Here is a 21,144-nt window from a genome sequence, read left to right on the forward strand (position 1 = left end):
CCTTTCCCTCTCTCCTCCCCCCTCTCCTCTTTTCTCCCTTTCCCTCTCTCCTCCCCCCTCTCCTCTTTTCTCCCTTTCCCTCTCTCCTCCCCCCTCTCCTCTTTTCTCCCTCTCCTCTCCCTCTCCCCCTTTCTCCCTCTCCCTCTCTCCTCCCCCCTCTCCTCTTTTCTCCCTTTCCCTCTCTCCTCTCCCCTCTCCTCTTTTCTCCCTCTCCTCTCCTCTTTTCTCCCTCACCCCCTTTCTCCCTCTCCCTCTCTCCTCCCCCCTCTCCTCTTTTCTCCCTCTCCCCTCTCTCCTCCCCCCCTCTCCTCTCCTCTTTTCTCCCTCTCCCCCCCCCCTCTCCTCTTTTCTCCCTCTCCCCTCTCTCCTCCCCCCCTCTCCTCTCCTCTTTTCTCCCTCTCCTCTTTTCTCCCTCTCCCCTCCCCCCCTCTCCTATTTTCTCCCTCTTCCCTCTCTCCTCCCCCCCTCTCCTCTTTTCTCCCTCTCCCCTCTCTCCTCTCTCCCTCTCCTCAGCCTCTCCTATCGAACCGGACAGGACACGGCCAACTGTGACACGTGTCGGAACAGCGCATGCATAATTTACAGGTAAGTGGTGTTGTGTGTGTGTGTGTGTGTGTGTGTTAAAGGCCCAATGCAGACATAAACATGCTTTGTCTGTGTTTTATAGATATTTCAACACTTTGAGGTTGGAATAATCCTGTGAAAATGTGTAAATGATGGTAACTTCCTGTAAAAGCTGTTTGAAAAGACCACCTGAAATGTCTGTTTTGGCGGGAAGGAGTTTTGGCCTGCCTGGTGACATTAGTTAATAGACCAATAAGAAAGAGTTTGCCTGGTGACATTAGTTAATAGACCAATAAGAAAGAGTTTGCCTGGTGACATTAGTTAATAGACCAATAAGAAAGAGTTTGCCTGGTGACATTAGTTAACCTCTTGAAACTCCCCATCCCGGATCCGGGATTGTGACTAAGCCTCAGGCTCATTAGCATAACGCAACGTTAACGATTTCTGAAAATCGCAAATAAAATTAAAATAATGCGTTTGCTCTCAAGCTTAGCCTTTTTCTTAACAACACTGTCATCTCAGATTTTCAAAATATGCTTTTGAACCATAGAAATTGACTAATTTGTGTAAGAGTATGCAAAGCTAGCATAGCATTTTGTGTAGCATGTAGCACGCAACATTTTCACAAAAGCCAGATAACCAAATAAATAAAATCATTTACCTTTGAAGAGCTTCTGATGTTTTCAATGAGGAGACTCCCAGCCACATACCAAATGCGCAGTGTTTCCTGAAAGCGTCTGTGTGTAGGAGAAATCGTTCCGTTTTCTACATTGCGCCTGGCTACCGAAACGAACCGAAAATGCAGTCACCTACAACGTGAAACTTTTTCCGGATTAACTACATAATATCGACCGAAACATGGCAAACGTTGTTTGGAATCAATCCTCAAGGTGTTTTTTCACATATCTCTTCATTGACATGCAGTTCTTGGAAGCTTGCTTCTCTGTCTGTGCCCCATGGAAAAATACTGGCAGGTGACTTTTGCGCACCAATTTCGGCGCAGGACACCGGGCGGACACGTGGTAAATGTGGTCTCTTATGGTCAATCTTCCAACGATCTGCCTACAAATACGTCACAATGCTGCAGACACCTTGGGGAAACGACAGAAAGGGCAGACTCATTCCTCTTGCGTTCACAGCCATATAAGGAGATCATGAAAGACAGAGCCTCAAAAATCCTTGTCATTTCCTGGATGCCAAGTCATCTTGGTTTTGCCTGAAGCTCATGTTAAAGGGCACGCACAGAGAAGATATTTGTATTTCTGGACACGTCAGAGTGTTTTCTTTCGAACAGTAGCAATTATATGCATAGTCGAGCATCTTTTTGTGACAAAATATCTTGTTTAAAACGGGAACGTTTTTCTTCCAAAAATGAAATAGCGCCACCATAAGTGTAAGAGGTTAATAGACCAATAAGAAAGAGTTTGCCTGGTGACATTAGTTAATAGACCAATAAGAAAGAGTTTGCCTGGTGACATTAGTTAATAGACCAATAAGAAAGAGTTTGCCTGGTGACATTAGTTAATAGACCAATAAGAAAGAGTTTGCCTGGTGACATTAGTTAATAGACCAATAAGAAAGAGTTTGCCTGGTGACATTAGTTTATAGACCAATAAGAAAGAGTTTGCCTGGTGACATTAGTTTATAGACCAATAAGAAAGAGTTTGCCTGGTGACATTGGTTAATAGACCAATAAGAAAGAGTTTGCCTGGTGACATTGGTTAATAGACCAATAAGAAAGAGTTTGCCTGGTGACATTAGTTAATAGACCAATAAGAAAGAGTTTGCCTGGTGACATTAGTTAATAGACCAATAAGAAAGAGTTTGCCTGGTGACATTAGTTAATAGACCAATAAGAAAGAGTTTGCCTGGTGACATTAGTTAATAGACCAATAAGAAAGAGTTTGCCTGGTGACATTAGTTAATAGACCAATAAGAAAGAGTTTGCCTGGTGACATTAGTTAATAGACCAATAAGAAAGAGTTCCAAAACCAGCTAGTTTTCCGTTGTCTCCTCCCCACTCAGACCCCACCCAGACAGTCCTAGATACATTTCTCAAGCAATAATTTATCTTTGCTAAGAGGCTATGTTTGTTTATTTTTGACCATTTTAATGGAAAACAATCACAGTCGACAGGTCTGTTGGTAGTCTGTTGTTTACCCAGCATCCCCGGGGGTCTGTTGGTAGTCTGTTGTTTACCCAGCATCCCCGGGGGTCTACAGGTCTGTTGGTAGTCTGTTGTTTACCCAGCATCCCCGGGGGTCTGTTGGTAGTCTGTTGTTTACCCAGCAGCCCCGGAGGTCGACAGGTCTGTTGGTAGTCTGTTGTTTACCCAGCATCCCCAGGGGTCTACAGGTATGTTGGTAGTCTGTTGTTTACCCAGCATCCCCGGGGGTCTACAGGTATGTTGGTAGTCTGTTGTTTACCCAGCATCCCCGGGGGTCTACAGGTATGTTGGTAGTCTGTTGTTTACCCAGCATCCCCGGGGGTCTACAGGTCTGTTGGTAGTCTGTTGTTTACCCAGCATCCCCGGGGGTCTACAGGTATGTTGGTAGTCTGTTGTTTACCCAGCATCCCCGGGGGTCTACAGGTCTGTTGGTAGTCTGTTGTTTACCCAGCATCCCCGGGGGTCTACAGGTCTCTTGGTAGTCTGTTGTTTACCCAGCATCCCCAGGGGTCTACAGGTATGTTGGTAGTCTGTTGTTTACCCAGCATCCCCGGGGGTCTACAGGTCTGTTGTTTACCCAGCATCCCCAGGGGTCGACAGGTCTGTTGGCAGTCTGTTGTTTACCCAGCATCCCAGGGGGTCTACAGGTATGTTGGTAGTCTGTTGTTTACCCAGCATCACCAGGGTCTGTTGTTAGTCTTGTTTACCCAGCATCCCCATTTACACCGTCTCAAGTAGACTTTAAATCAGACTATACCATCTGAAGTATCATTTAAATCAGACTACACCATCTGAAGTATCCTTTAACTCAGACTACACTGTCTCAAGTAGGCTTTAAATCAGACTATACCCTCTGAAGTATCCTTTAAACCAGACTACACCCTCTCCATCTAGTGGATCAGACTCTGGTCAGATATAAAGAGGTCTTTCCAGGAAGGACTACATTCTATTCACTTTGATGTGTGGCTGACAAAGGTATTGTAGTCAACTGTAATGGGAACTGTTTAACAGTAAGACCAGACTAAATGACAGGACTTGGAGGGTGACATCAGGGTTTAAACAGAGACTCTACATCCTGATTATAATGTGATAGGAGAACAGAGGAAACTGCCCAGTCATGGTTTTATTAAGAGAGGGCTAAATGACAGGACTTGGAGGGTGACATCAGGGTTTAAGCAGAGACTCTACATCCTGATTATAACGCGATAGGAGAACAGAGGAAACTGCCCAGTCATGGTTTTATTAAGAGAGGGGGGGCAGCAGTGAGGACAGTCCATTATATAGCTTGGGGACAATACAGAGAGGAGAATAGAGCAGAGGGTTGGGTCGAGGAGAGAGCAAGGACAAGGGCTGGGGTGAGAGGAGAAGCCTGGGGACAGGGCTGTGATTTAGGCACAAGATTAGTCATAAATTAGTCGGCCCCTTCTGCTGAAGCCATGTGACCTCCTGCCAGCCCCTGGGAGAGAGATAAAATTGGTAGGTTAGCTAGGCTGAATCTAGGTTAGCTAGCCTAGTGTCTACTGTAGAGACCACAACACACAGTATAGTATCAAACCAGCTCTAGTCTAGTGTCTACTGTAGAGACCACAACACACAGTATAGTATCATACCAGCTCTAGTCTAGTGTCTACTGTAGAGACCACAACACACAGTATAGTATCAAACCAGCTCTAGTCTAGTGTCTACTGTAGAGACCACAACACACAGTATAGTATCATACCAGCTCTAGTCTAGTGTCTACTGTAGAGACCACAACACACAGTATAGTATCATACCAGCTCTAGTCTAGTGTCTACTGTAGAGACCACAACACACAGTATAGTATCATACCAGCTCTAGTCTAGTGTCTACTGTAGAGACCACAACACACAGTATAGTATCATACCAGCTCTAGTCTAGTGTAGAGACCACAACACATAGTATAGTATCATACCAGCTCTAGTCTAGTGTCTACTGTAGAGACCACAACACACAGTATAGTATCATACCAGCTCTAGTCTAGTGTCTACTGTAGAGACCACAACACACAGTATAGTATCATACCAGCTCTAGTCTAGTGTCTACTGTAGAGACCACAACACACAGTATAGTATCATACCAGCTCTAGTCTAGTGTCTACTGTAGAGACACAGAGCTCATCTGGAAGAGAGAAAGCATTGACTCTACTACACAGGGCTCACCTGGAAGAGAGAAAGCATTGACCCCACTACACAGGGCTCACCTGGAAGAGAGAAAGCATTGACTCTACTACACAGGGCTCACCTGGAAGAGAGAAGGCATTGACCCCACTACACAGGGCTCACCTGGAAGAGAGAAAGCATTGACTCTACTACACAGGGCTCACCTGGAAGAGAGAAAGCATTGACTCTACTACACAGGGCTCACCTGGAAGAGAGAAAGCATTGACTCTACTACACAGGGCTCACCTGGAAGAGAGAAAGCATTGACTCTACTACACAGGGCTCACCTGGAAGAGAGAAGGCATTGACCCCACTACACAGGGCTCACCTGGAAGAGAGAAAGCATTGACTCTACTACACAGGGCTCACCTGGAAGAGAGAAAGCATTGACCCCACTACACAGGGCTCACCTGGAAGAGAGAAGGCATTGACCCCACTACACAGGGCTCACTTGGAAGAGAGAAAGCATTGACTCTACTACACAGGGCTCACCTGGAAGAGAGAAAGCATTGACCCGACTACACAGGGCTCACCTGGAAGAGAGAAAGCATTGACCCCACTACACAGGGCTCACCTGGAAGAGAGAAAGCATTGACCCCACTACACAGGGCTCACTTGGAAGAGAGAAAGCATTGACTCTACTACACAGGGCTCACCTGGAAGAGAGAAAGCATTGACCCGACTACACAGGGCTCACCTGGAAGAGAGAAAGCATTGACCCCACTACACAGGGCTCACCTGGAAGAGAGAAAGCATTGACTCTACTACACAGGGCTCATCTGGAAGAGAGAAAGCATTGACTCTACTACACAGGGCTCACCTGGAAGAGAGAAAGCATTGACTCTACTACACAGGGCTCACCTGGAAGAGAGAAAGCATTGACCCGACTACACAGGGCTCACCTGGAAGAGAGAAAGCATTGACCTGACTACACAGGGCTCACCTGGAAGAGAGAAAGCATTGACCCCACTACACAGGGCTCACCTGGAAGAGAGAAAGCATTGACCCCACTACACAGGGCTCATCTGGAAGAGAGAAAGCATTGACCCGACTACACAGGGCTCACCTGGAAGAGAGAAAGCATTGACCCCACTACACAGGGCTCACCTGGAAGAGAGAAAGCATTGAACCCGTGTCAAAATAAAGGTTACAAAATGATTCCAAATATAATGCACCAGTTTAGACCAGAACCATATAGGACCGACCCATTTGGACCAGTCAGGGTTCACTACTTTAGACCAGAACCATATAGGACCCACTTGGGCCAGTCAGGGTTCACTACTTTAGACCAGAACCATATAGGACCCATTTGGACCAGTCAGGGTTCACTACTTTAGACCAGAACCATATCGTACCCATTTGGACCAGTCAGGGTTCACTACTTTAGACCAGAACCATATAGGACCGACCCATTTGGACCAGTCAGGGTTCACTACTTTAGAACAGAACCATATAGGACCCATTTGGAACAGTTCACTACTTTAGACCAGAACCATATAGGACCCACTTGGGCCAGTCAGGGTTCACTACTTTAGACCAGAACCATATCGGACCCATTTGGACCAGTCAGGGTAGACAACTTTAGACCAGAACCATATCGGACCCATTTGGACCAGTCAGGGTTCACTACTTTAGACCAGAACCATATTGGGTCCCATTTGGACCAGTCAGGGTAGACGACTTTAGACCAGAACCATATCGGACCCATTTGGACCAGTCAGGGTTCACTACTTTAGACCAGAACCATATCGGACCCATTTGGACCAGTCATGGTGCATTCAGAGGATGGGAACATTGACAATGAAACCTAGCAGTCCCCCACTGACACAGATAAGGGATTAAAACCCAATGTAATTAAAATAGATGTCCATGAAAACCATCTCCCTGGGATATATAGGAGCTGTGCTGCGGACGAGATGGAACAAACAGTACATCATGGAATATCAATATCCTTCCACCGTCTGTCTGGGGAATGTGAGTGTTTCTGTATGTCTGGGTAACGCCCACACCTCATCATAGTCACATTAGAATCAAATAGCCCCCGTGATATGCAACTCTTCAGGGAAGTCAGGAACCAATATACACAGTCAGTTAGGAAAGCTAAGGCTAGCTTTTTCAAGCATCCTGTAGCACTAATTCCAAAATGTTTTGGGACACTGTAAAGTCCATGGAGAATAAGAGCACCTCCTACCAGCTGCCCACTGCTCTGAGGCTAGGAAACATTGTCACCACTGATAAATCTATGATAATCGATCATTTCGATAAGCATTCTTCTGGCCATGCTTTCCACCTGGCTAACCCAACCCCAGCCAACAGCTATGCACCCCCTGCAGCAACTTGCCCAAGCCTCCATCATTTCTATCTTCACCCAAATCCAGACAGCTGATGTTCTGAAAATCGCAACAAATCAGCTGGGCTAGACAATCTGGACCTTCTCTTTCTAAAACTATGAGCAAAAAATGGTTGCAACCATTATTACTAGCCTGTTCACCCTCTCTTTCGTATCGTCTGAGAACCCCAAAGATTGGAAAGCTGCCGCGGTCATCCCCCTCTTCAAAGGGAGAAACACTCTAGACCCAAACTGTTACAGACCTATATCAATCCTACCCTGCCTTTCTAAAGTCTTTGAAAGCCAAGTTAACAAACATATCACCGACCATTTCGAATCCCACCGTACCTTCTCCGCTATGCAATCTGGTTTCCGAGCTGGTCATGGGTGCACCTCAGCCACGCTCAAGATCCTAAACGATATCATAACCGCCATCGATAAGAAACATTACTGTGCAGCTGTATTCATCGACCTGGCCAAGGCTTTCGACTGTCAATCACCACATTCTTATCGGCAGATTCAACAGCCTTGGTTTCTCAAATTACTGTCTCGGCTGGTTGACCAACTACTTCTCAGATAGAGTTCAGTGTGTCACATCGGAGGGCCTGTTGTCGGGACCTCTGGCAGTCTCTATGGGGGTGCCACAGGGTTCACTTCTCGGGCCGAATCTTTTCTCTGTTTATATCAATGATGTCACTCTTGCTGCTGGTGAGTCTCTGATCCACCTCTACGCAGACGACACCATTCTGTATACTTCTGGCCCTTCTTTGGACACTGTGTTAACAATCCTCCAGACGAGCTTCAATGCCATTACAACTCTCCTTCCGTGGCCTTGAACTGCTTTTAAATGTTAGTAAAACTAAATGCATGCTCTTCAACCGATCGCTGCCTGCACCTGCCACCCCGACTAGCATCACCAGTCTGGACAGTTCTGACTACAAATAACTAGGTGTCTGGTTAGACTGTAGTCACAGACATAATCAGGAAGTTTAGGTAGTAGATACATACTGTAGTCACAGACATAATCAGGAAGTTAAGGAGTAGATACATACTGTAGTCACAGACATAATCAGGAAGTTAAGGAGCAGATACATTCTGTAGTCACAGACATAATCAGGAAGTTAAGGAGCAGATACATACTGTAGTCACAGACATAATCAGGAAGTTAAGGAGCAGATAAGTACTGTAGTCACAGACAGAGTCAGGAAGTTAAGGAGTAGATACATACTGTAGTCACAGACAGAATGAGGAAGGAGCAGATACATACTGTAGTCACAGACAGAATGAGGAAGTTAAGGAGCAGATACATACTGTAGTCACAGACATAATGAGGAAGGAGCAGATACATACTGTAGTCACAGACATAATGAGGAAGTTAAGGAGCAGATACATACTGTAGTCACAGACATAATGAGGAAGGAGCAGATACATACTGTAGTCACAGACATAATGAGGAAGTTAAGGAGCAGATACATACTGTAGTCACAGACAGAATGAGGAAGGAGCAGATACATACTGTAGTCAAAGACAGAATGAGGAAGGAGTAGATACATACTGTAGTCACAGACATAATGAGGAAGGAGCAGATACATACTGTAGTCACAGACATAATGAGGAAGTTAAGGAGCAGATACATACTGTAGTCACAGACATAATGAGGAAGTTAAGGAGCAGATACATACTGTAGTCACAGACAGAATGAGGAAGGAGCAGATACATACTGTAGTCACAGACAGAATGAGGAAGTTAAGGAGCAGATACATACTGTAGTCACAGACAGAATGAGGAAGTTAAGGAGCAGATACATACTGTAGTCACATACAGAGTGAGGAAGGAGCAGATACATACTGTAGTCACAGACAGAATGAGGAAGTTAAGGAGAAGATACATTCTGTAGTCACAGACAGAATGAGGAAGGAGCAGATACATACTGTAGTCACAGACAGAATGAGGAAGGAGCAGATACATACTGTAGTCACAGACAGAATGAGGAAGTTAAGGAGCAGATACATACTGTAGTCACAGACAGAATGAGGAAGTTAAGGAGCAGATACATACTGTAGTCACAGACAGAATGAGGAAGTTAAGGAGAAGATACATACTGTAGTCACAGACAGAATGAGGAAGGAGCAGATACATACTGTAGTCACAGACAGAATGAGGAAGTTAAGGAGCAGATACATACTGTAGTCACAGACAGAATGAGGAAGTTAAGGAGCAGATACATACTGTAGTCACAGACAGAGTGAGGAAGGAGCAGATACATACTGTAGTCACAGACAGAATGAGGAAGTTAAGGAGTAGATACATACTGTAGTCACAGACAGAATGAGTAAGTTAAGGAGCAGATACATACTATAGTCACAGACAGAATGAGGAAGCCCATGTGAGTGTATTATGTGTGTGTATTATGTGTGTGTGTGTGTGTGTGTGTGTGTGTGTGTGTGTGTGTGTGTGTGTGTGTGTGTGTGTGTGTGTGTGTGTGTGTGTGTGTAAGCGGACAAGAAGGGCAGGCAGAATGGGAGGATGAATCCCTCATTCTTCTCTGTATGACGTCATGTGGGAAAGCAGTGGACCATGGTGGAGGTGGGGCTATGAACAGAGAGCCCCATGGTGGAGGTGGGGTTATGAACAGAGAGCCCCATGGTGGAGGTGGGGTTATGAACAGAGAGCCCCATGGTGGAGGTGGAGTTATGAACAGAGAGCCCCATGGTGGAGGTGGGGCTATGAACAGAGAGCCCCATGGTGGAGGTGGGGTTATGAACAGAGAGCCCCATGGTGGAGGTGGGGTTATGAACAGAGAGCCCCATGGTGGAGGTGGGGCTATGAACAGAGAGCCCCATGGTGGAGGTGGGGTTATGAACAGAGAGCCCCATGGTGGAGGTGGGGTTATGAACAGAGAGCCCCATGGTGGAGGTGGGGTTATGAACAGAGAGCCCCATGGTGGAGGTGGGGCTATGAACAGAGAGCCCCATGGTGGAGGTGGGGTTATGAACAGAGAGCCCCATGGTGGAGGTGGGGTTATGAACAGAGAGCCCCATGGTGGAGGTGGGGTTATGAACAGAGAGCCCCATGGTGGAGGTGGGGTTATGAACAGAGAGCCCCATGGTGGAGGTGGGGTTATGAACAGAGAGCCCCATGGTGGAGGTGGGGTTATGAACAGAGAGATACCGTGATGAGATCCTGAGGCCCATTGTCGTGCCTTTCATACACAATTCATGGAAGCTGAAAATGTCCCAGTTCTTGATCAACAGCCTGATCAACTCTACGTGAAGGAGATGTGTCGCGCTGCATGAGGCAAACGATGGTCACACCAGATACTGACTGGTTTTCTGATCCACCCCATCCTCTCATATTGTTTTTTGAAAGGTGTCTATGACCAACTGTTTTCCCAGTCATGTGAAATCCATAGATTAGGACCTCATTTATTTATTTAAATTCACTGATTTCCTTACATGAACTGTAAAACTCTTTGAAATGATTGGACGTTGAGTCTATTTTTTTGTTCAGTGTAGTTTTAGTGACTCTTCCTGCCAGGAACACAAGGCCATACATCACGTTAATGAACTTCAGTGCGGAGCCAACCCTTCTCTGTACCCTCACAAACGGCACCATAGACCCTCGATGCAGTGCACTACTTTTGACCAGGGCCCATAGAGGTGAAGTGCACTGTGAAGGCCATCATGGTGCCATTTGGGACACACAGAGACCACCATCATCAAATACACCAGGAACAAAAGCAATCATTTACTCTCCCTGACGAGACAAAACATTAGGAACACCTGCTCTTTCGATGACATAGACTGACCAGGTGAATCCAGGTGAAAGATATGATCCCTTATTGATGTCACTTGATAAATCCACTTCAGTGTAGATGAAGAGGAGGAGGCAGGTTAAAGAAGGTTTTTTTAAGCCTTGAGACAATTGAGACATGGATTGTGTACGTGTGCCCTTCAGAGGGTGAATGGGCAAGGCAAAATATTTAAGGGCCTTTGAATGAGGTATGGTAGTAGGTGCCAGGCGCACCGGTTTGAGTCAAGAACTGCAACGCTGCTGGGTTTTTCACACTCAACAGTTTCCCGTGTGTGTCAAGAACAGTCCACCACCCAAAAGACATCCAGCCAACTTGAGGGGAAGCGTTGGAGTCAACATGGGGCAGCATCCTTGTGGAACGCTTTCGACACCTTGTGGAGTCAACATGTGCCAGCATCCCTGTGGAACGCTTTCGACACCTTGTGGAGTCAACATGGGTCAGCATCCCTGTGGAACGCTTTCGACACCTTGTGGAGTCCATTCCCTGAGGGAAAAAGGGGGTGCAACTCAATATTAGGAAGGTGTTCCTAATATTTTGTCCACTCAGTGTACAGGAACACACTTCATGTTGCTGTTGCAGTGAATGGCTTTTATGTGTCATCTAATGACATGCCTTTAGTTTCATCCATAGATCCAGATTCTGCCAGATCCCACGCAGAGAGGGAGAGAGCGTGAAAGAGGGAGCGCGAGAGCGATTGAGGGAGCGCGAGAGCAATTGAGGGAGCGTGAGAGCGATTGAGGGAGAGCGAGAGCGATTGAGAGAGCGCGAGAGAGATTGAGAGAGCGCGAGAGAGATTGAGAGAGCGCGAGAGAGATTGAGAGAGCGCGAGAGAGATTGAGAGAGCGCGAGAGAGATTGAGGGAGCGCGAGAGAGATTGAGGGAGCGCGAGAGAGATTGAGGGAGCGCGAGAGAGATTGAGGGAGCGCGAGAGAGATTGAGGGAGCGCGAGAGAGATTGAGGGAGCGCGAGAGAGATTGAGGGAGCGCGAGAGAGATTGAGGGAGCGCGAGAGCGATTGAGGGAGCGCGAGAGAGATTGAGGGAGCGCGAGAGAGATTGAGGGAGCGCGAGAGAGATTGAGAGAGCGCGAGAGAGATTGAGGGAGCGAGAGAGATTGAGGGAGCGAGAGAGATTGAGAGAGCGCGAGAGAGATTGAGAGAGCGCGAGAGAGATTGAGAGAGCGCGAGAGAGATTGAGGGAGCGCGAGAGAGATTGAGAGAGCGCGAGAGAGATTGAGAGAGCGCGAGAGAGATTGAGGGAGCGCGAGAGAGTTTGAGGGAGCGCGAGAGAGATTGTGGGAGCACGAGAGCGATTGAGGGAGCGCGAGAGCGATTGAGGGACCACGAGAGCGATTGAGGGAGAGAGTGTGCAATAGAGCGAGAGAGATTGAGAGAGAGAGGGAAAGAGAGCGATAGAGACTGAGGGATTGAGAGAGAGAGAATGTTAAAATGGCATGGCATACAAAGACCGAGGATGGCATGAAAGAGGATTTCATTTCATTTCATGTATTTTAAGACCAGCCATTTTAAACCAGTGTATCTTGGTCGTCCGGAAACCCTGTAACTTCATGTGTTTTCACTCTGCGTTGATATCAGCTCTGACGTGACGATCAGAGGAACAAATACATGTTCTGGTTGGGAGAACAGACTAGTTACTACAGACAGAAGCCCCGTTACTACAGACAGAAGCCCCGTTACATCAGACTAAAGCCCCGTTACATCAGACTAAAGCCCCGTTACATCAGACTAAAGCCCCGTTACATCAGACTAAAGCCCCGTTACATCAGACTAAAGCCCCGTTACAACAGACTAAAGCCCCGTTACAACAGACTAAAGCCCCGTTACATCAGACTAAAGCCCCGTTACATCAGACTAAAGCCCCGTTACATCATACTAAAGCCCCGTTACATCCGACTAAAGCCCCGTTACATCCGACTAAAGCCCCGTTACAACAGACTAAAGCCCCGTTACAACAGACTAAAGCCCCGTTACAACAGACTAAAGCCCCGTTACAACAGACTAAAGCCCCGTTACAACAGACTAAAGCCCCGTTACATCAGACTAAAGCCCCGTTACAACAGACTAAAGCCCCGTTACAACAGACCAAAGCCCCGTTACAACAGACCAAAGCCCCGTTACATCAGACTAAAGCCCCGTTACATCCGACTAAAGCCCCGTTACATCCGACTAAAGCCCCGTTACATCCGACTAAAGCCCCGTTACATCCGACTAAAGCCCCGTTACATCAGACTAAAGCCCCGTTACAACAGACTAAAGCCCCGTTACATCAGACTAAAGCCCCGTTACATCAGACTAAAGCCCCGTTACATCAGACTAAAGCCCCGTTACATCCGACTAAAGCCCCGTTACATCAGACTAAAGCCCCGTTACATCAGACTAAAGCCCCGTTACATCAGACTAAAGCCCCGTTACATCCGACTAAAGCCCCGTTACATCAGACTAAAGCCCCGTTACATCAGACTAAAGCCCCGTTACAACAGACTAAAGCCCCGTTACATCAGACTAAAGCCCCGTTACATCCGACTAAAGCCCCATTACATCCGACTAAAGCCCCGTTACATCCGACTAAAGCCCCGTTACATCCGACTGAAGCCCCGTTACATCAGACTAAAGCCCTGTTACATCCGACTAAAGCCCCGTTACATCCGACCGAAGCCCCGTTACATCAGACATAAGTCATGTTACTACAGACAGAAGCCATGTTACTACAGACAGAAGCCCTGTTACAACAGACAGAAGCCCTGTTACAGAAGCCCCGTTAGCCCCAACTATCTGCCTGGCCCCGTTATCTGCCTGTAAAGGGACAACCACAGCCGCCCAGTGACATGACATTCCAGATGAAACATTAGACAAATTATTATAGCACACAGAAAATACTCTTTACAGGGGAGGGGAGAGAGAGGGAGAGAGGGGGAGAGAGGGAGAGGGGGAGAGAGAGGGGGAGAGAGAGAGGGAGAGAGGGGGAGAGAGGGAGAGGGGGGGGGGGAGAGGGGAGAGGGGGAGAGAGAGAGGGGAGAGAGGGGGAGAGAGAGAGAAAGAAAGAGAGAAGTTGTAGTAGTTTAATGATGCTTTCCAGAGTACAGTAATAGATAGCAGCAGGAGTTTTGACTGTGGTGAGAGACGGTTGCTATAGATACGGAAGTAATACTTGGGTGTAGGACCGATGGATGGAAGGAAGGGGGGCAGGGAAGAGGGGGGACATGTAGCCAGGACAGAGAGAGAGAGAGAGAGAGAGAGAGAGGGAGGGAGGGAGGGAGGGAGGGAGGGAGGGAGGGAGGGGAGGGAGGCTAACTGCGTGCCTGTGCTCCCTGGGCAGAATGGAGAGAACAGAGAGAGAGAGAATAATGAATCTTTCATTAAAGTCCTTTAGAATATTTTTCAAAGAGATGATTATCTTTTCACTGTGTCCCTTTGCTAATGAGTCTGAGCCAGAAATTGGTTTTACGGGGTGGAGAGAACGTGTGTTTCCCAGCTCTCAAGTCCCCTAAAGAGGATGAGTCTCTTCACTTCTTTTGTGCGATTTTTTATTCTGATGGACTGGCAAGGCATGAGGCTGATAATGATAACAGTGTGTGTGGGAGTGAGAGTGTGTGTTGGGAACTACTAAACACTGATACTGTAGCAGAAGAGAGAGAGCTGAGGAACTCGGGAGAGAGCTGGGGGGGGGACTCGGGAGAGAGCTGGGGGGACTCGGGAGAGAGCTGGGGGGGACTCGGGAGAGAGCTGGGGGGACTCGGGAGAGAGCTGGGGGGACTCGGGAGAGAGCTGGGGGGGGACTCGGGAGAGAGCTGGGGGGGACTCGGGAGAGAGCTGGGGGACATGGGAGAGAGCTGGGGGGACTCGGGAGAGAGCTGGGGGGACTCGGGAGAGAGCTGGGGGGACTCGGGAGAGAGCTGGGGGGACTCGGGAGAGAGCTGGGGGACTCGGGAGAGAGCTGGGGGGGACTCGGGAGAGAGCTGGGGGACATGGGAGAGAGCTGGGGGGGACTCGGGAGAGAGCTGGGGGGGACTCGGGAGAGAGCTGGGGGGGACTCGGGAGAGAGCTGGGGGACACGGGAGAGAGCTGGGAGGACACGGGAGAGAGCTGGGGGAAACGGGAGAGAGCTGGGGGACACGGGAGAGAGCTGGGAGGACACGGGAGAGAGCTGGGGGGGACTCGGGAGAGAGCTGGGGGGACTCGGGAGAGAGCTGGGGGGACACGGGAGAGAGCTGGGGGGACTCGGGAGAGAGCTGGGGGGACTCGGGAGAGAGCTGGGGGGGACTCGGGAGAGAGCTGGGGGGACTCGGGAGAGAGCTGGGGGGACTCGGGAGAGAGCTGGGGGGACACGGGAGAGAGCTGGGAGGACACGGGAGAGAGCTGGGGGGACACGGGAGAGAGCTGGGAGGACACGGGAGAGAGCTGGGGGGAAACGGGAGAGAGCTGGGGGGGACTCGGGAGAGAGCTGGGGGGACACGGGAGAGAGCTGGGAGGACACGGGAGAGAGCTGGGGGACACGGGAGAGAGCTGGGAGGACACGGGAGAGAGCTGGGGGGAAACGGGAGAGAGCTGGGGGGACACGGGAGAGAGCTGGGAGGACACGGGAGAGAGCTGGGGGGGACTCGGGAGAGAGCTGGGGGGACTCGGGAGAGAGCTGGGGGGACACGGGAGAGAGCTGGGGGGACACGGGAGAGAGCTGGGGGGGGACTCGGGAGAGAGCTGGGGGGGACTCGGGAGAGAGCTGGGGGGGACTCGGGAGAGAGCTGGGGGGACACGGGAGAGAGCTGGGGGACACGGGAGAGAGCTGGGGGGGACTCGGGAGAGAGCTGGGGGACACGGGAGAGAGCTGGGAGGACACGGGAGAGAGCTGGGGGGGGACTCGGGAGAGAGCTGGGGGACTCGGGAGAGAGCTGGGAGGACACGGGAGAGAGCTGGGAGGACACGGGAGAGAGCTGGGGGACACGGGAGAGAGCTGGGAGGACACGGGAGAGAGCTGGGGGGGGACTCGGGAGAGAGCTGGGGGGACTCGGGAGAGAGCTGGGGGGACACGGGAGAGAGCTGGGGGGACTCGGGAGAGAGCTGGGGGACACGGGAGAGAGCTGGGAGGACACGGGAGAGAGCTGGGGGGGGACTCGGGAGAGAGCTGGGGGGGACTCGGGAGAGAGCTGGGGGACTCGGGAGAGAGCTGGGGGGGGGACTCGGGAGAGAGCTGGGGGGACTCGGGAGAGAGCTGGGAGGACACGGGAGAGAGCTGGGGGGACTCGGGAGAGAGCTGGGGGACACGGGAGAGAGCTGGGGGGACACGGGAGAGAGCTGGGGGGACTCGGGAGAGAGCTGGGGGACACGGGAGAGAGCTGGGGGGACTCGGGAGAGAGCTGGGGGGACTCGGGAGAGAGCTGGGGGGGGGACTGGGGAGAGAGCTGGGGGGGACTCGGGAGAGAGCTGGGGGGGACACGGGAGAGAGCTGGGGGGACTCGGGAGAGAGCTGGGGGGGACACGGGAGAGAGCTGGGGGACACGGGAGAGATCTGGGGGGGACTCGGGAGAGAGCTGGGGGGACTCGGGAGAGAGCTGGGGGGACTCGGGAGAGAGCTGGGGGGACTCGGGAGAGAGCTGGGGGGACACGGGAGAGAGCTGGGGGGACACGGAGAGAGCTGGGGGGACACGGGAGAGAGCTGGGGGACACGGGAGAGAGCTGGGGGACACGGGAGAGAGCTGGGGGACACGGGAGAGAGCTGGGGGACACGGGAGAGAGCTGGGGGACACGGGAGAGAGCTGGGGGACACGGGAGAGAGCTGGGGGGACTCGGGAGAGAGCTGGGGGGACACGGGAGAGAGCTGGGGGACACGGGAGAGAGCTGGGAGGACACGGGAGAGAGCTGGGGGGGAGACTCGGGAGAGAGCTGGGGGGGACTCGGGAGAGAGCTGGGGGGGGACTCGGTAGAGAGCTGGGGGGGGGACTCGGGAGAGAGCTGGGGGGACTCGGGAGAGAGCTGGGGGACACGGGGAGAGAGCTGGGGGACACGGGAGAGAGCTGGGGGGGACTCGGGAGAGAGCTGGGGGGGACTCGGGAGAGAGCTGGGGGGGGACTCGGGAGAGAGCTGGGGGACACGGGAGAGAGCTGGGGGGACACGGGAGAGAGCTGGGGGGGGACTCGGGAGAGAGCTGGGGGGACTCGGGAGAGAGCTGGGGGGGGGACTCGGGAGAGAGCTGGGGGGGACTCGGGAGAGAGCTGGGGGGACTCGGGAGAGAGCTGGGGGGACTCGGGAGAGAGCTGGGGGGGGACTCAGTATCATAGATCTATGTATACTGTTTAAATATTTACTGGTGAACAGACCTGTGTGTGTATGTTTAAGGACTTAAAGACTCAGTAATAGATTGTCAGAGAGTCTTCAGCGTAGATGAACACAGAGTGCACCACCATCAGCACTGGAACGACAACGGAGACCATTATAACGGAACGGGCGACATGCAGGACATGCATACGGGATACATGTATTAAAGATGACGACAGGTTTAATGCAGAGGCTGCAGTAATAGCCAGCTCAAGGTGGTTGTAACTCACAGGTCTGTAGTGCCCTGTACAGTAACTCACAGGTCTGCAGTGCCCTGTACAGTAACTCACAGGTCTGTAGTGCCCTGTACAGTAACTCACAGGTCTGTAGTGCCCTGTACAGTAACTCACAGGTCTGCAGTGCCCTGTACAGTAACTCACAGGTCTGCAGTGCCCTGTACAGTAACTCACAGGTCTGCAGTGCCCTGCACAGTAACTCACAGGTCTGCAGTGCCGTGTACAGTAACTCACGTCTGCACTGCCCTGTACAGTAACTCACAGGTATGCAGTGCCCTGTACAGTAACTCACAGGTCTGCAGTGCCCTGTACAGTAACTCACAGGTCTGCAGTGCCCTGCACAGTAACGCACAGGTCTGCAGTGCCCTGTACAGTAACTCACAGGTATGCAGTGCCCTGTACAGTAACTCACAGGTATGCAGTGCCCTGTACAGTAACTCACAGGTCTGCAGTGCCCTGTGCAGTAACTCACAGGTCTGCAGTGCCCTGTACAGTAACTCACAGGTCTGCAGTGCCCTGCACAGTAACTCACAGGTCTGCAGTGCCCTGTACAGTAACTCACAGGTCTGCAGTGCCCTGTACAGTAACTCACAGGTCTGCAGTGCCCTGTACAGTAACTCACAGGTCTGCAGTGCCCTGTACAGTAACTCACAGGTCTGCAGTGCCCTGTACAGTAACTCACAGGTCTGCAGTGCCCTGTACAGTAACTCACAGGTCTGCAGTGCCCTGTACAGTAACTCACAGGTCTGCAGTGCCCTGTACAGTAGCTCACAGGTCTGCAGTGCCCTGTACAGTAGCTCACAGGTCTGCAGTGCCCTGTACAGTAACTCACAGGTCTGCAGTGCCCTGTACAGTAACTCACAGGTCTGCAGTGCCCTGTACAGTAACTCACAGGTCTGCAGTGCCCTGTACAGTAACTCACAGGTCTGCAGTGCCCTGTACAGTAACTCACAGGTCTGCAGTGCCCTGTACAGTAACTCACAGGTCTGCAGTGCCCTGTACAGTAACTCACAGGTCTGCAGTGCCCTGTACAGTAACTCACAGGTCTGCAGTGCCCTGTACAGTAGCTCACAGGTCTGCAGTGCCCTGTACAGTAACTCACAGGTCTGCAGTGCCCTGTACAGTAACTCACAGGTCTGTAGTGTAACAGTGGTGCAGTGCAGTGTAACAGTAGTGTAGAGCACTGTACAGTAACTCACAGGTCTGCAGTGTAACAATAGTGTAGTGCACTGTACAGTAACCCACAGGTCTGTAGTGCAGTGCACTGAGGCCAATAGAGTAATGAAGTGTCCTCATCCCTCATCATCTAGACTATCTGAGATGTTTTCCCTCTTCAGGCTTCAATCTCCCTCGGCCGCGCGCACATACATGCACACAGACACACAGACAGAGACAGACAGACACAACTAGGGCTGTGTAAATTAGAGCATAATTACAAGGCTCTATACAGAATGATTAATTCACTAATAGCAGTGCTGCTCTGCACAACGCCTCCTCCTTTTAAAGGCCTGAGTCAACTAACGACACAGAAGTGCTGAAGGTCCAATAACAGCCGCGCTGCCAAACACCTCACTTGAGCGTCAGAAACACTCGTGTGTTCCGTTTAAGTCCGTGCCAAATGCTCAATGCTGTATATTTCAGCCACTTAGGACATCAGGACGTTGCCTGAGGACAATTAGGGCACATGGCCCTAAAGCTAACGTTTCATTGAGATGTGGCCCTAAAGCTAACGTTTCATTGAGATGTGGCCCTAATGCTAAGGTTTCATTGAGATGTGGCCCTAAAGCTAACGTTTCATTGAGATGTGGCCCTAAAGCTAACGTTTCATTGAGATGTGGCCCTAAAGCTAACGTTTCATTGAGATGTGGCCCTAAAGCTAACGTTTCATTGAGATGTGGCCCTAAAGCTAACGTTTCATTGAGATGTGGCCCTAATGCTATCGTTTCATTGAGATGTGGCCCTAATGCTAACGTTTCATTGAGATGTGGCCCTAATGCTAACGTTTCATTGAGATGTGGCCCTAATGCTAACGTTTCATTGAGATGTGGCCCTAATGCTAACGTTTCATTGAGATGTGGCCCTAAAGCTAACGTTTCATTGAGATGTGGCCCTAATGCTAACGTTTCATTGAGATGTGGCCCTAATGCTAACGTTTGATTGAGATGTGGCCCTAATGCTATCGTTTCATTGAGATGTGGCCCTAATGCTAACGTTTCATTGAGATGTGGCCCTAATGCTAACGTTCTACTGAGATGTGGCCCTAAAGCTAACGTTCTACTGAGATGTGGCCCTAAAGCTAATGTTCTACTGAGATGTGGCCCTAAAGCTAACGTTTCATTGAGATGTGGCCCTAAAGCTAACGTTTCATTGAGATGTGGCCCTAATGCTAATGTTCCACTGAGATGTGGCCCTAATGCTAACATTCTACAGAGATGTGGCCCTAATGCTAACGTTTCATTGAGATGTGGCCCTAATGCTAACGTTCTACTGAGATGTGGCCCTAATGCTAACATTCTACAGAGATGTGGCCCTAATGCTAACGTTTTATTGAGATGTGGCCCTAATTCTAACGTTCTACTGAGATGTGGCCCTAATGCTAACGTTCTATTGTATATTTATATTTATATATCTATTGTATAAATCTATTTTCACCAGGGACCTATGGGTTCTATTCCCTATGATAGTGCACTACTTTTCACCAGGGACCTATGGGTTCTATTCCCTATGATAGAGCACTACTTTTCACCAGGGACCTATGGGTTCTATTCCCTATGATAGTGCACTACTTTTCACCAGGGACCTATGGGTTCTATTCCCTATGATAGAGCACTACTTTTCACCAGGGACCTATGGGTTCTATTCCCTATGATAGTGCACTACTTTTCACCAGGGACCTATGGGTTCTATTCCCTATGATAGTGCACTACATTACACCAGGGACCTATGGGTTCTATTCCCTATGATAGTGCACTACTTTTCACCAGGGACCTATGGGTTCTATTCCCTATGATAGTGCACTACTTTTCACCAGGGACCTATGGGTTCTATTCCCTATGATAGAGCACTACTTTTCACCAGGGACCTATGGGTTCTATTCCCTATGATAGTGCACTACTTTTCACCAGGGCCCTATGGGTTCTATTCCCTATGATAGTGCACTACTTTTCACCAGGGACCTATGGGTTCTATTCCCTATGATAGTGCACTACTTTTCACCAGGGCCCTATGGGTTCTATTCCCTATGATAGTGCACTACTTTTCACCAGGGACCTATGGGTTCTATTCCCTATGATAGTGCACTACTTTTCACCAGGGCCCTATGGGTTCTATTCCCTATGATAGTGCACTACTTTTCACCAGGGCCCTATGGGTTCTATTCCCTATGATAGTGCACTACTTTTCACCAGGGCCCTATGGGTTCTATTCCCTATGTAGTGCACTACATTACACCAGGGCCCTATGGGTTCTATTCCCTATGATAGTGCACTACTTTTCACCAGGGCCAGTCAGTTTGTGACACAGCTCAT

The 21,144-nt window shown here is 50.1% G+C and overlaps 3 protein-coding genes across 3 annotated transcripts in view; 2 read left to right on the forward strand and 1 right to left on the reverse strand.

The window, feature by feature from the left end:
* The window catches only part of LOC135513383 (dedicator of cytokinesis protein 1-like), a 1,066,221-nt gene that overhangs the window by 470,239 nt on the left and 574,838 nt on the right, over positions 1–21,144 (forward strand).
* Positions 1–21,144, reverse strand: part of LOC135511833 (dedicator of cytokinesis protein 1-like) — a 513,132-nt gene that overhangs the window by 366,895 nt on the left and 125,093 nt on the right. The gene's annotated exons all lie outside the window — the stretch shown is intronic.
* The window catches only part of LOC135511834 (inhibitory synaptic factor 2A-like), a 101,828-nt gene that overhangs the window by 75,780 nt on the left and 4,904 nt on the right, over positions 1–21,144 (forward strand). The window contains exon 5 of the mRNA XM_064933316.1: positions 514–585. Coding sequence (XP_064789388.1) covers positions 514–585 — 72 coding nt within the window. The remainder of the gene's footprint in view (positions 1–513; positions 586–21,144) is intronic.

Source organism: Oncorhynchus masou, chromosome 24 (genome assembly GCF_036934945.1).
Source record: "Oncorhynchus masou masou isolate Uvic2021 chromosome 24, UVic_Omas_1.1, whole genome shotgun sequence".
Taxonomy (NCBI): Eukaryota; Metazoa; Chordata; class Actinopteri; order Salmoniformes; family Salmonidae; genus Oncorhynchus; species Oncorhynchus masou.